This window comes from Callithrix jacchus, chromosome 21 (genome assembly GCF_049354715.1).
Source record: "Callithrix jacchus isolate 240 chromosome 21, calJac240_pri, whole genome shotgun sequence".
In the NCBI taxonomy this organism is placed as follows: Eukaryota; Metazoa; Chordata; class Mammalia; order Primates; family Cebidae; genus Callithrix; species Callithrix jacchus.
Genome location: NC_133522.1, coordinates 49336483 through 49350655, shown reverse-complemented (window position 1 = coordinate 49350655; position 14173 = coordinate 49336483). Strand labels below are relative to the sequence as shown.

Sequence of the window (14173 nt, the reverse complement as noted above, 5' to 3'; positions counted from 1 at the left end):
CTAAAAATGCAAAAAATTAGCTGGGAATGATGGCGGGTGCCTGTAATCCTCAGCCCAGGAGGCTGAGGCAGAAGAATTGCTTGAATCCGGGAGGTGGAGGTTACGGTGAGCCGAGATCGTGCTACTGCACTCCAGCCTGGGCAACAAGAGTGAAACTCTGTCTCAAAAAAAAAAAAAAAAAAGATGTTGGCACAGATGTGGTGAAAAGGAACACTTTACGACTCCTGGTGCAGATGTAAACTGTTACAGCCACTATGGCAGACAGTGTGGAGATTCCTTAAGTAACTAAAAGTAGATCTGCATTTGCTCCCGCAGTCCCAGTCCTGGGTGTGTACCCAGAGGTGAAAAGACACTTGCACACACGTTTACAGCGGTACAGCTCACAGCTAAAACAACCTGGAACCGGCCTAAAACGCCCACTGGCCAATGAGTGGGTAAAGGAAATGTGGTATGTGCACCATGGAATACTACTCAGCCACAGAAAAGCATGAAAATAGTGGCTTTCACTGCAACCTGGACAGAGTTGGAGACCACTATTTTAAGAGAAGTAACTCAGGAACGGAAAACCAAAGATTGAATGTTCTCACTTAAAAGTGGGAGCTGAGCTATGAGGATGCAAAGGCTTAGGAATGATACAATGGGCTCTGGGGACTCAGGGGGAAGGGTGGGAGCGGGTGACAGACAGTAGACTACAGATTGGGAAGAGTGTACACTGCTCAGGTGACAGGGGTGCCCAAATCTCAGAAATCACCACTAAAGAATTTATCCATGTAACCCAAACCTATTCCCTAAACTATCAAAATAAATAAAATAACCCTTTAGGAAAAAAAAAATAAAAGCACAAATAAATGTTTAAAAACAAATCAGATGCACGACTATTACACAGCTGTAATAATGAAAGAAAACCCAAACAACAAATCAGCCTCCTCCTACGTGGAGTCTGTGCCCTGCTTTAAAAATGCAGATACTCTGTATGACATTTCCTTTGGTCCTTAGTCGTTGGTAACTGCTCTTAATTGTTACGTAACACTTGAGCCTCGGTCAACTGTGTCCTCAGCACCTCCCTCATCCTGTGCTGAGGGTGTCGACGGGCCTACAACTCCAAATGCACGTTCCACACGAAGTCCGCAGACACAGTTAAGAACAACGTCAGCCCACGGTGGGCATTCAGACATCCAAAGAAAGAAGCTGAGGGGAGCTGTGGGGTGGGAGAGGACAGCTGCAGAACCCACAGGCGTGAGGCCACGCCACGGTGCTGAGGCGTGTGAAATGAAACAACAAAGCCCAGAGCACTAGCAGTGACAACGGGAACTCCTTCAGAGTCCTGAGGCCCTGCGAGGTGGAGAAATGTGTGTTCTCCCATGGGGCAGGTCTCGGGTCTCCCCAGAGCCCTGCTAGGCACCCCCCGGGCACACTGAACCCACCTCTACTGCCTTTCTTGGGAGGGGCCGAGGCAGAGCCATCAGTTCTAGGTTGCATTCAGTAAGATGCCAACAGATGTATTAAAAACTGTTTGTTTGAGGATTTTACTAGAAACAAAGCTAGACTGACCAGTAACACCCTCTTACCTGTCTTCTTTTTGCTGAGAGCTCTTCTCAGCATCACCTCATTTTCAGGCGTCTCCGCTGCAGAGAGGTCACCATCGCCCACTTTTGTCTTCTGTTCCTCCACTGACTCTTCAGGCACAAAAGGAGACTGAGCTACGATAGCTTCGAAAACGCCCGTCGCTATGGTCCGCATCAGGCTGTGGCTGAGGGAGAAAGCACAGTGGTGGGCAGGTGATCAGAACAGACGGCCTGGCCTGCTGGCTTCAGGAGGGCACAGGGAAGCCCTGCACACGTCGCTGGGATCTGGAGCAGCCCTCACGAGCCAGCAAGCATCTGCGAGGAACTGCCCAAGTGCCACCTGACAGGCATGGGACGCCCAGCAGTCAGATCTCGGGGCGTGAGAGGGCATTCTTGGAATGAGTGAGTCAAATACTGAGGCTAGAAGAGCCACATCACTGCTTAAAGCTTTGATGCCTTCTCCAGCTGCTCTCTGCTGTGAAGCAGTGTTCAGGTACCCCACACCAGGCTCCCCGCAGCTAAGCGCCTCCCAGCAGGAACAAATGTGGGAACCACTTACTCCTTGGTCTTAGCGGCGACTTTGCAGAATGGATCAATAAACTTGAGATTCTGATCTGCCAAAAGCTGTAATTTAGAAATAAAAAAGGGAAAAACTGAGAAACAGAGAGCCTTTTCCCTTCTTGACAGGTCCTTCAAAAAGGGACCATTTCCATCTGCTACAAAGGTGGAGTTAGACCAAGTAATGCCTGTCTCACATAGCCTCAGTGGCCCTGCAAAACGCATGGAAGCTCAAGGCCGCCCTCCAGCTACCTGGTATCTTAGAGCCGTGGCTGGAGAAAGCCAGCCAGCCCAACCTGCACTATCCTATAGCCCAACAGACAGAACAGGGGTGCGCAATCTTCTGGCTTCCCTGGGCCACACTGGATCAACTGTCTTGGGTCACACACAAAATACAAAAACACTAACAATAGCGGAATGAGTTAAAAACAAATTGTAAAAAACCTCATAATACTCTAAGAGAGTTGATGAGTTCGTGTTGGGCCACACTGAAAGCTGCCCTGGGCGGCACGCAGCCCTCAGGCCTCGGGTTGCACCCACATGACACAGGACATGCACACACTCCCTCTCTAAGAGGGGCAAACAGGGACAGTGCCTCCAAGTGTAAAAAAAAAAAAAAGAATGTTCCCTGCAAAACACCTGTGAAAGGAAAGTAAAATCTGTGTATATTCCCACATTCAGGGAATCATTTACATACTAAAAAATCTGTTTCCTTTCCAGCCTTTTGTCTATTTACATGAGTGTATACCTTAAAAACAGCTTTCCCACCATTTTATAATGCTCCCTAGACCCTGAGCAGCCCTCTGTGTAAGTGAGTTTTTTATTGGAGACTGTGGCTTGTTTTCAATTCTATTTTACAGGTAAGACTGTCACGTACATCCTCAGTGCATGAATCCCATCCCACCAGCTGCTTAGGACACATTTCCAAGGCAGGGCTGAAGCAATTCGTGCTGCCACAGTGGCTGGTCAGGTGAAGTGCCACCCCACAGCCCTTCACTGGCTACTAGGGCAAACACCGGTGGCTCCCTGACCCCGTGGGCAGCCTGTCGGCAGCTGCTTACCTCCTTCCCCCCAACTTTGGAGAGTTCATCCAGATAAATATCAATGAAGTGGAATCTCACTCCGTTAGGAGACTGACTCTCAGGACACAGGATCTCCTTCATCAGGACGTCTAAGAAAACCTTGATTCGGCTACAGAGGCAAACACACAGCTCTGTTAGTGACAGTACGCCAGCACTTCTCGCTTCCCAAAGAGAACCAAACATATTCCGTCTAGTACCTACACTGCCTAGCAATCAACGCAAGGCTAAAGCACTTCACAAGGAAAAAAGCAATCACTTAAATCAGCACAAAATGTTAATTGTCATAGATACTTAACTATTTTATACCCCCTACTGGATTTCAATTCTCTATAGGTGATGACGTATCCAGCTTCTCGTGGTACTCTAAAGAGTAGGAGGCACAGATCAGAAAACCTGAAAACACTCCACCTTTGAAGTCTGAAGGCTACCGGATGCTGCTCGAAAGGTTTACTGACCTTTCTTCCCAGCCGTTTCGCTTCAGGACCTCAAAGGACTGTCTCAGGACCAGACGGATCAGCTAAACACAGGCAATTTTTGTTTAAGGAAAAAAAAACAAAAGGAAACGTAAGAAATATTAATCAACTCACCAGAACGAGGAGACCAATGAAAACGGTGTGGCCTGGACCCCAAAAGTGATAAAATCTTCACAACAATCATATTTAACCTCTAGATCAGAATCCATATTCACAGCTAGGAGCAGCGGCTCAAGCCTGTAACCCCAGCATTCTGGGAGGCCGAGGCAGGCATCACTTAGGCCGGGAGTTCAAGACCACCCTGGCCAACATGGCAAACCCTCAACTCTACTAAAAACACAAAAATTAGCCAGGCGTGGTGGTGCATGTCTGCAGTCCCCGCTACTCAGGAGGCCGAGGCAGGAGAACAGCTTGAACCCTGGATGTGGACGTTGCAGAGATTTGAGATGGTGCCACTGCACTCCTGCGTGTGCAACAGAGTGAGACCCTGTCTCAAAAAGTACCCAGCATATTCCCGAATGCTCCCCAACTCGTTAAGAGCTGCAAAAGCTAAAACAGAGCAGCTCTCCAGGACACATCCAAATTCTTCCTTCACACTAAGCCTGGAGCCTCCCAAAGTGCTTCGGAAATAAGCCTTTCCACTGTCTTTAAGACCAAGCACACTCTCTTCTTCCCAGGAATCTCTGACATAACCGTGGCAGACCTTACCATATAGTACTTGTCCAAGCGTAGCCTGTCTATTCCTTTCCACTCTCGATTCATGGTTTGCCAAAAGGTCTGAATGAACAGCTGTTCTGCAGGGAACAAGAGGCTCTAAATACTTGGCTTCCACGTTAACACATTACCACAGAGCAAGACAATAATGAAGAGAAACAAACTAGCATGATTTATTACTCACTGTTCTCAGTTATTCTGGGGGAGCTAGAAAATCTGCTCCATAATTATACTCAATCATTTCTTTTACATTTACTTATTTCTAAACATCAACTGGACTGTGCACATCTTTTTTTTACTTTTTATTTTTGAGACGGGGTCCTACTCGGTGGCCAAGCTGGAAAGCAATGGTACGATCTCAGCTCACTGCAACCTCTGCCTCCCAGGTTCAAACGATTCTCCTGCCACAGCCTCCTGAGTAGCTGGGATTACAGGTGTGCACCACCACACCTGGCTAATTTTTCTATTTTTAGTAGAGACGGGTTTCGCCATGTTGGCCAGGCTGGTCTTAAACTCTGAAAGTCAAGTGATCCACCCGCGCCCCCCCCCCCACCCCTCAAAGTGCTGGGATACAGGCTTGAGCCACCATGCAGGCCTTGTTCTTCTATATTTAAATAAAAACATAGTAACAGGAAGGCTGGCAACATTGTAACATCAGATTAGAATGCTCTCCGGAGCACTGTCCCTTTATCCACTGCAAAAGCCATGTTTCTCTTAAAATCGAGATTCCTCATTCCACCGCTAGTGACCCTTCCTACTGCATCGTACCTAACAAGCAATCCCAAACCATTAAACCTCACTCTTACATAATCCAGGTGGAAACGCAGTTTTGTCTGATGACAGGTGTCATCTGGGTGAGCTGCAGCACAAAGCATTCAATCTTTCTCTTCTGACCACAAAGCAAGTGCTTTTTTATTCAAAAACAATTTTTGTTAATTAATTTTTTGGGGGCTTAATTTCTTTTTGCACAATTCTTTTTTTCCTCTTTGCAAATCTATACCATGCCTTGCATGTAGAATTGTCTTCACCGAATCAGCTAGTACTCAGAGAACCGCTGGGTTGCTGGAGTCATCGGGTGGTTTTCTGAAAAGCGGTAAGCACAACCAGCTAAGCCTGCTGCCTTTTTCTTCCTCTGTAAGTAACCAGTGCCTGGCACAGAAGCACCTTAAATGCTCCCTCTGCCTTTTCTCTGTTTGTAAGTAACCAGTGCCTGGCACAGAAGCACCTGAACAACTGCTCCCTCTGCCTTTTCTCTGGTAGAGAGGAGTTACTTCAGTCTGCGGCCAGCGGTGTCTTCTATTTACTTATTTCTTACCAGTGGCAGCTCTGATTTTGGGGAAAATGCACCTGACATCCAGAGGTCACTGGGGACCCTGCACCTGGCTCTCCAGGATCCAAGTGTTAACTCAGAATTTGGAGGTTTGGAGGACTGAAATTTCTAAAAGCATTTCCTGAAATGTTTGAGGTGCCAAATTGATTCTCCTCAAGACACTTCACCCTCTCAGCAGTCAACGACTAAGCTGATCACAGCTTTTGCTGACGGGAACGGCTAGTCCTGTGACAGGTGCACCAAGGTTCCCATGAACCGGCACAGGGTTCCCACGGAACTAGCACGCCGGAAAGCTCGGGAGGCAGGAGAAAAACAGGACTTACGAGCCGCCGAGTTGTTAACCGCGTGGACCAGCTGCGAGATGGTGTTGGCGAGCTCCTCCTGCAGGGTGGGGGAGAAACGCGGGGGTTACCCTGGGGCAACAGGAGATGCCCCAGCTTGGCCTGCTTCCTCCTTCCGCCTCCACCTCTGTTGGTGGTAAAGTCTGCGACTCGCTTCCAGTGAGAAGTATGCATCCAAAAGATGCATGATGATATGACTTTTATCAAATGCATCATTTCCAATATTGGTGGACTATTCTGCTAACTTGGTACGTCTGCAAGAACTGTTTAAGCTGCACATTTACAAAAGCGTCCCTCCTTATCAGTTCAGATGAACTAGAGACGAAACAAGTTAGTGATCAGCTCCTGGATTTACAGCTGTATCTGGCCATGTGCGGTCGCCCACGCCTGTAATCCTAGCACTTTGGGAGGCTGAGGCGGGTGGATCGCCTGAGGTCAGGAGTTCAAGACCAGCCTGATCAACATGGCAACCCCGTCTCTACTAAAAATACAAAAACTAGCCGGGAACGGTGGCATGTGCCTGTAGTTCCAGCTACTTGGGAAGCTAAGAAAGAACTACTTAAACCCGGAGGTGGAGGTTGTAGTGAGCCAAGACCATGCCACTATACAGCCTGGGTAACAGAGACTCCATCTCAAACAAAAAACAAACACTCACATCTAAGCTAGGCATGGCGGCTCATGCCTGGAATGGGAGGCCAAGGCAGGCTGATCACTTGAGTCCAGAAGTTCAAACCAGCCTCAGCAACACAGTGAGACCCAGTCTCTACAAGAAGTACAAAAATTAGCCAGGCATGGAGGTGTGCACCTATAATCCCAGCTACTCAGGTGGCTGATGCAGGAGGATCACCTGAGCAATAGGGAAGCTGAGGCTATAGTGAGCCAGGACTGCACCACTGCACTCAGCCTGGGCAACAGTGAGACTGTCAAAACCAAACAAACATCATCACCACCCCACAAATGACGTGAAATGCAGAAGGCAGGGCAGACACACCCCACAGAGGGCAGATGCTGACTGCATGATGTGGGCAAGCCCCCCACCTGTCTTGGTCAGAGACAAGGTGGAGTGTGAAGGTAGAGCGAGCTTTCTGGGCTCTGTCCTGGGTGGAGGTGTCCCTGGGAGAGCATGCCTCACTGGGGAGCAGCCTGCTTGAGGGCGCCGACAGAAGCCCTGTGTTGCTGGGATTCCGTGAGAAAAGAACACTCCTCACTAGTCTCATTCACACTTGAGTCTCACTCCTCAGTCTCACTCACACCCCAGTCTCACTCAACAGTCTCACTCACACCTTAGTCTCACTCACACCTCAGTCTCACTCTTCATCAGTCTCACTCCTCATCAGTCTCACTCCTCATCAGTCTCACTCCTCATCAGTCTCACTCACACCTCAGTCTCACTCCTCATCAGTCTCACTCCTCATCAGTCTCACTCCTCATCAGTCTCACTCACACCTCAATCTCACTCCTCATCAGTCTCACTCCTCATCAGTCTCACTCCTCATCAGTCTCACTCCTCATCAGTCTCACTCACACCCCAGTCTCACTCCTCATCAGTCTCACTCACACCTCAGTCTCACTCCTCAACAGTCTCACTCACACCTTAGTCTCACTCACACCTCAGTCTCACTCTTCATCAGTCTCACTCCTCATCAGTCTCACTCTTCATCAGTCTCACTCCTCATCAGTCTCACTCCTCATCAGTCTCACTCCTCATCAGTCTCACTCACACCTCAGTCTCACTCCTCATCAGTCTCACTCACACCCCAGTCTCACTCCTCATCAGTCTCACTCACACCTCAGTCTCACTCCTCAACAGTCTCACTCACACCTTAGTCTCACTCACACTTCAGTCTCACTCTTCATCAGTCTCACTCCTCATCAGTCTCACTCCTCATCAGTCTCACTCACACCTCAGTCTCACTCCTCATCAGTCTCACTCCTCATCAGTCTCACTCCTCATCAGTCTCACTCACACCCCAGTCTCACTCCTCATCAGTCTCACTCACACCTCAGTCTCACTCCTCAACAGTCTCACTCACACCTTAGTCTCACTCACACCTCAGTCTCACTCCTCATCAGTCTCACTCCTCATCAGTCTCACTCACACCTCAGTCTCACTCCTCATCAGTCTCACTCCTCATCAGTCTCACTCCTCATCAGTCTCACTCACACCTCAGTCTCACTCCTCATCAGTCTCACTCACACCCCAGTCTCACTCCTCATCAGTCTCACTCACACCCCAGTCTCACTCACACCCCAGTCTCACTCATCAGTCTCACTCACACCCCAGTCTCACTCCTCATCAGCCTCACTCATCAGTCTCACTCACACCCCAGTCTCACTCCTCATCAGTCTCACTCACACCCCAGTCTCACTCCTCATCAGTCTCACTCACACCTCAGTCTCACTCCTCAACAGTCTCACTCACACCTTAGTCTCACTCACACCTCAGTCTCACTCTTCATCAGTCTCACTCCTCATCAGTCTCACTCCTCATCAGTCTCACTCCTCATCAGTCTCACTCACACCCCAGTCTCACTCCTCATCAGTCTCACTCCTCATCAGTCTCACTCACACCCCAGTCTCACTCCTCATCAGTCTCACTCCTCATCAGTCTCACTCACACCCCAGTCTCACTCCTCATCAGTCTCACTCCTCATCAGTCTCACTCCTCATCAGTCTCACCCACACCCCACCCGGGCTGTTTTCCTTAGCGGGAAAAGGATGTTCCTGTCCATTGGTTTTCTTCCTCCACTAAAGCTGTTGCTTGTCACTTGTGAATGTAATATAAAAATATTTTGCCTTGCTCCTACTCAAAATATGTTCAGTCATATAAAAATAAATTGAAACATGTTATTACGGGACAAGTGGCAAGACTGCACATTAAAACCCTGAGGACTTGTCATCTGCATCAGAGACTGGCACGGGCTTCTCCTCCAGGCTGGCTCCTCTACCTCAGGGTGTGCGGTCTTTCTATGGAAGCCGAAGCCCAGAGAGGCGGCTGCCTTGTCCTGGGTTTCACAGGGTCCTCACTGGTTATGCTCCTGTCATGCCATCCTTGACCACAAAAAATAAACTTAGCAGAAGAGAGAAACTTAAGTGATGTAAATCCTACTATTGAACCTATGGATTTTACAGAGAAATAGTACCCTGACAACAGATGCACACCCTTCCTTTTATTGGAAAAGCCAATTCGCCTAACTACGTTGACACTGCTTCCCTTTCCGTGTGGTCGAGAGGTAAGAAAGTGAGTCCTTGAAGCATGACTGTTGGTGTGTGTCAGTGTATGGGGGACTGGCAGAGTCTGAGTGGTCAAGTGTCTTTCCGTCCACAGCAAGAACCCGGGAGCACGAGAAAGGGAACGCGAATTACCTGCAGGAGGGCTTCATCCTGCAGCCACATGCAGTAGAAGAGCCCCTTCCAGATTTTGAGAAGTTCTTCCTGACTGAAACCTCCTGCAAGGCAAAACAGCACAAACGTCTTATCTGAGCGTCTACGCATCTCCTTGCTTGACATGGAGAAACTGGGGAAGTACCCCACATACATTTTAACTCTTTCATTTGCAAATGTCTTTTTAAAAAAACTGAAGCAAACATTTCCTTATTGAATAAATAAATGACTACCATACCTATGGCTTTGTCAGCGACAGGGCAGGGTGGCAGCGGTGGCCCAGCCTCAGGATGAGGAGGCAAATGTCATCATAACATGAAATCCACCAACACAGTGCCCATTGATGAAATCAGTTCCCTGCCAAGGCCCTCCCCGCCCCCCACGTGCAGCCAGCCCACACACCATTTTCACTGGTCTCATGAAGTAAAACTGCAAATCTTACAGGAGAGGCAGGACTTGCTCAAGTCATCACGAGCCCAGCAACGGGCAGCCTCACTCCCAAGAACAGAAAACCAGGCAGGCTGAAGACACGGGAGCTCCACACAGGACATCGGAAAGTCAAAGGCCTAGGAAAGGGCCTGGGGACTCTGACACTGCTTTGGAACATCGTTGCAAAAATGACCCTTGTAAGAATCCTAGTAGGAGGCCCAAGTGGCTGTCTCCCAGTCACCCTCCCTGGAGTGGTGTCATTTACTGTGGCATCACCGGGGGGGCTTTGTTCTTAGCTACTCCGAGCTCTCTGGCTGCCTTCATGATCTATGGCTAAGTGACCAAGTCTCGCTCAGCCTTCGATCTCCGGAGTAGACCCCAGGTGTCATAAAATATTCACTGACTGACATAAAGACTCACAAAATGATACGGTAGGTGTACACTCTTGGAGTCCCCAAGCCTACGGACCATGAAGTCAGGACAAACAGAATCCTCAAGTCTGGATGTGTGCTACAAACGGTCTTTATTAACATTTTACCAGAAGGCACTAGGAGAACTTTTTTGCAGCAGCAAAGTGGCATAAACTAGATGAATGCAAACAAATGCATATTTAGAATCAACGTGATCTTCGATACTCCGAAAGCTGCTTAAAAAGTGACAAAAAGACCTTTTGGATACAGCACAGTTGATTGAGTACATTCAGAGTGAGTCCCCTCATTTACAGGCAGCGATTTCCTTGACTAAGGGCGTTCTCCCACCAACAATATCACAATGGGGCATTTTCATTGTTTTCTTTTGAGATGGAGTCTTGCTCTGTCACCCAGGCTGGAGTGCAGTGGCACCATCTCAGCTCACGGCAGTCCCTGCCTCAGCCTCCCAAGTAGCTGGGATTACAGGTGTGTGTCATCATGCCTGGCTAATTTTTTCTACATTTAGTAGAGATGGGGCTTCACGACGTTGGCCAGGCTGGTCTTGAACTCTTGACCTCAGGTGATCTGCCCGCCTCGGTCTCCCAGTGCTGGGATTACTGGTGTGAGCCATGGTGCCCAGCCGACATTTTGATTCTTTTATGATAGTTTTCCATGTAAAACTAAGGTATCAGGAACTATCCTAAAACTAGTTTATTAAAGTATATTTCCATTCAGAGTGGAAGAGATACGTGCCAACTGGTTCTCGTGCCCTGTTGTTATGAACAAGGCATGCCTGGGGGTCCTCACATGGGTAATGTAAGTACGGTGTGAGTGATAAAGCTCACTAGAGCTGAGCCAACTGCAGCCATGAGCACAGCAACTTTTTTTGTCACCGTGACCTGCACTTACATTTAATCATGTTCAAAGACCACATATGTCCCCAATGAATTAAAGGCTTTGGGCAAGGATCATAAATGGCTGCTAACACATTAGATGAAAAGACAGCATCCACATGTGGCAGCTCACTTGAGCTCAGGAGTTTGAGACCAGCCTGGGCAACATGCAAAACCCAGTCTCTGTAACACCGTACTCCAGCCCGGGTGACAGAGCAAGATCCTGTCTTAAACACACACACACACACACCCAACAAACAAAACCAAGAAATTAGCAGAGCATGGTGGCATGTGCCTGTAGTCCCAAGTACTCAGTGGCTGAGGTGGGAGGATGGCTTGAGCTCAGAATTTGAGGCTGCAGGGAGCTCTAATCATGCTACTGCACTCCAACCTGGGCAACAGGGCAACTCTGTCTCTCTAACGAACAAAGAAACAAAACTGAAAATGGATGTGTGAGACCATCAACACCCAAACCTCCAAACCCACTGACCAATCACTAACACACACAGGCAATCATTCCATCGGTGCCAGAGGTGATGGCAACAGGAAGAACGAGACACCCACCTTGTGAAATATTCTTGCAAAAACAAAAGCAAAAAAAACCCCCCAAAAACAAAAAACCCCACTGTGTCAAATCTTAACTATTAATACAGTTGGGGGGAAATACAGGAAACAGAGGAACATGTTAAGTGAGACAACAGGAAGTAGACAATAAAACCCCAAACATGTGAAACTACAAGAAATGTGACCTGTGTCCTCCAACAAAGAAACCGCACGGAGAAAAAGACGGGTAAGAACTAACAGAATTTAAGTCTTAGCAGACACACTAGCCGAATGCAATGGGTGGGCCTCATTTGGACTGGCCGTAAAACGCATTTATGAGATGATGAGAAAAACGAAACAGGCCGGATGTTTCTGCTATCAAGGATTTTCTAAGGGCAATGATGGCACCGTGCCTATGTTAAACAAGGATCCTCATGATACAGACACACACACTGCGGACACCTGGAAATGTAATGAGACGTCTGGGACTTGGTGCACACGAAGCTACGGGGAAGGAGGAAGCGGGCAGATGAGACAAACTGGCCAGGTCCTGATGAAAGCAGAGGCAGAGAGTGAGGGTGCTTTTTATATATTTGAAATATTCCTTAATAACAAGAAGGAAAAAAAGGAGCGTCTGAGATTACCAAAGTGACGCCTGGCTGTCTCCTTTTTATTTAAAAAGCTCTGCCTAGTGGGATGTGTGGGGTCCCGGGGGCAGATCCCTCATGAATGTCTTGGTGCCATTCTCCTGGGATGTTATATAACCAAAGTGAGTGCCCTGGTTCCCGTGGGATCGGACTGCTAAAGAGCCCGGCACCTCCTCTATTACTCCCTCTCTTGCTATGTGACATGACAACTGTCCTCCCCCTCCGGCCAAGATTGGATGCTTCCTGAGGTCCTCACCGGAAGCAAATGCTGGAGTCATGTTCATACAGCCTGCAGAGCCCCGAGCCAAATAAACCTCTTAGCATCAGGTATTCCTTTATAGCAATGCAACAGACTAAGACAATGATGTCACTGGAAGGTAGCAGCGTTAATCAACTTAAAAACAAAAAGAGGATTTAAAGGACACAGGTTACTGTGTGGGGTCAGGCGCAGGGCAGTCCTTGTCCCTGTCCTTGGTGGGCAGCTACATGGTGATTCCCCTCCAAGGCTCCCCACCTTCAAGCAGGGCACAGAGGGACACTGTGGTCTGGGTGGGGCTTTCCCCACATGGAGGGGAGGCAGCTTTAGCCAATTCAACAGAATTCCCTCGGCCACAGGACAGGTTCAAGAAGAGCCTAGCGACCCTCTGCAGATACAGATCCTCTTGCTCAGGCCTGAGGAGTCTCTAGCTCTCTCCTACTGCACCTGAAGAGAACACAGTGTTTGTACCTGCTCCCAGCCACCTGGTAATGTAAGTGGAGCCTGTCTCAGAATGGAGAACGATCTTGGGGCAGCAGGGTTGCAGTTGAGAAAAACAAGATTCTGGCACCAGCAGTTGAGCTCCTCCACAAAGCTGTGCTTCACTTTCCCCTTAAAACTAGGGTGGCGTGGATGTTCTGTCGAGTTGCAGCTGAAAGAGTCCTAACTGATAAAAACACGCATTAACCCCAAAGAACCTTACCACCAAAGGGCTATCATCACAAGCCTGGCTTGCTCCCTGCCCTCGAATCCCAGGCTCCTACCCAGAGGGACTGACACCGCCTGCCTGATGTGCATCTTTCCAGATCTTTCCTGGGCGTTTATTTACATCACAGTTACAGTTGTGTGTGTGACCTAAATGGCATACTATTCTGTACTCTGGTCTTCCTCACTTAAAAACAGTGTATTTCTCTCCAGATGGTCTCGGAAGTGTACCACTGGGTCAAGCCAACGGAAAGTGATGATGCGATCTGCTGGGGATCTACTGTGGACAGCCCGCACCCAGGACACACAGAGGCACAATATTATGTCCTACAGAGGTGTTCAAAATGGAAAACAGTAGATTCTGACAGAGCGACAACAGATCCTGGACAGGAGGTAGCAAAGTGAGCTGCGTGAGTAACACGGTTTGGCTGTGTCCCCGCTCAGATCTCACCTTGAATTGTAATAATCCCCACAAAACTGGGAGGGACCGGTGGGAGCCATCTGAATCATGGGGCAGGTTTTTCTCATGCTGTCCTACGGACAGTGAATGGGTCTCATGAGATCTAACAGGTGTTTTTTTGAGATGGAGTCTCCCTCTGTTACCCAGGCTGGAGTGTAGTGGTGCAATCTCGGCTCACTGCAACCTCCACCTCCTGGGTTCAAGTGATTCTCCTGCCTCAGCCTCCTGAGCAGCTGGGACTACAGGCTCGTACCACCATGCTCAGCTAATTTTTATATTTTTAGTAGAGATGAGGTTTCACCATCTTGGCCAGGATGGTCTAGACCTCTTGACCTCGTGATCCACCCGCCTCAACCTCCTAAAGTGCTGGGATTACAGGTGTG

At 48.6% G+C, this 14173-nt stretch overlaps 1 protein-coding gene across 4 annotated transcripts in view; it reads right to left on the bottom strand.

Annotated features, from left to right (window-relative positions):
* RRP1B (ribosomal RNA processing 1B) overlaps positions 1-14173 on the bottom strand; it is a 35540-nt gene that overhangs the window by 16534 nt on the left and 4833 nt on the right. For 2 of the 4 annotated variants that reach the window (XM_078358702.1, XM_002761460.6), the window contains 7 exons: positions 9430-9512; positions 6046-6103; positions 4387-4472; positions 3661-3722; positions 3185-3314; positions 2125-2189; positions 1569-1750 (listed from right to left, as the gene is read on the bottom strand). In XM_078358702.1, the coding sequence (XP_078214828.1) occupies positions 1569-1750; positions 2125-2189; positions 3185-3314; positions 3661-3722; positions 4387-4472; positions 6046-6103; positions 9430-9459 (613 nt within the window). In that variant the 5' untranslated portion in view covers positions 9460-9512. The remainder of the gene's footprint in view (positions 1-1568; positions 1751-2124; positions 2190-3184; positions 3315-3660; positions 3723-4386; positions 4473-6045; positions 6104-9429; positions 9513-14173) is intronic. The other 2 variants (XM_008986755.5, XM_078358703.1) reach the window with 2 other exon arrangements.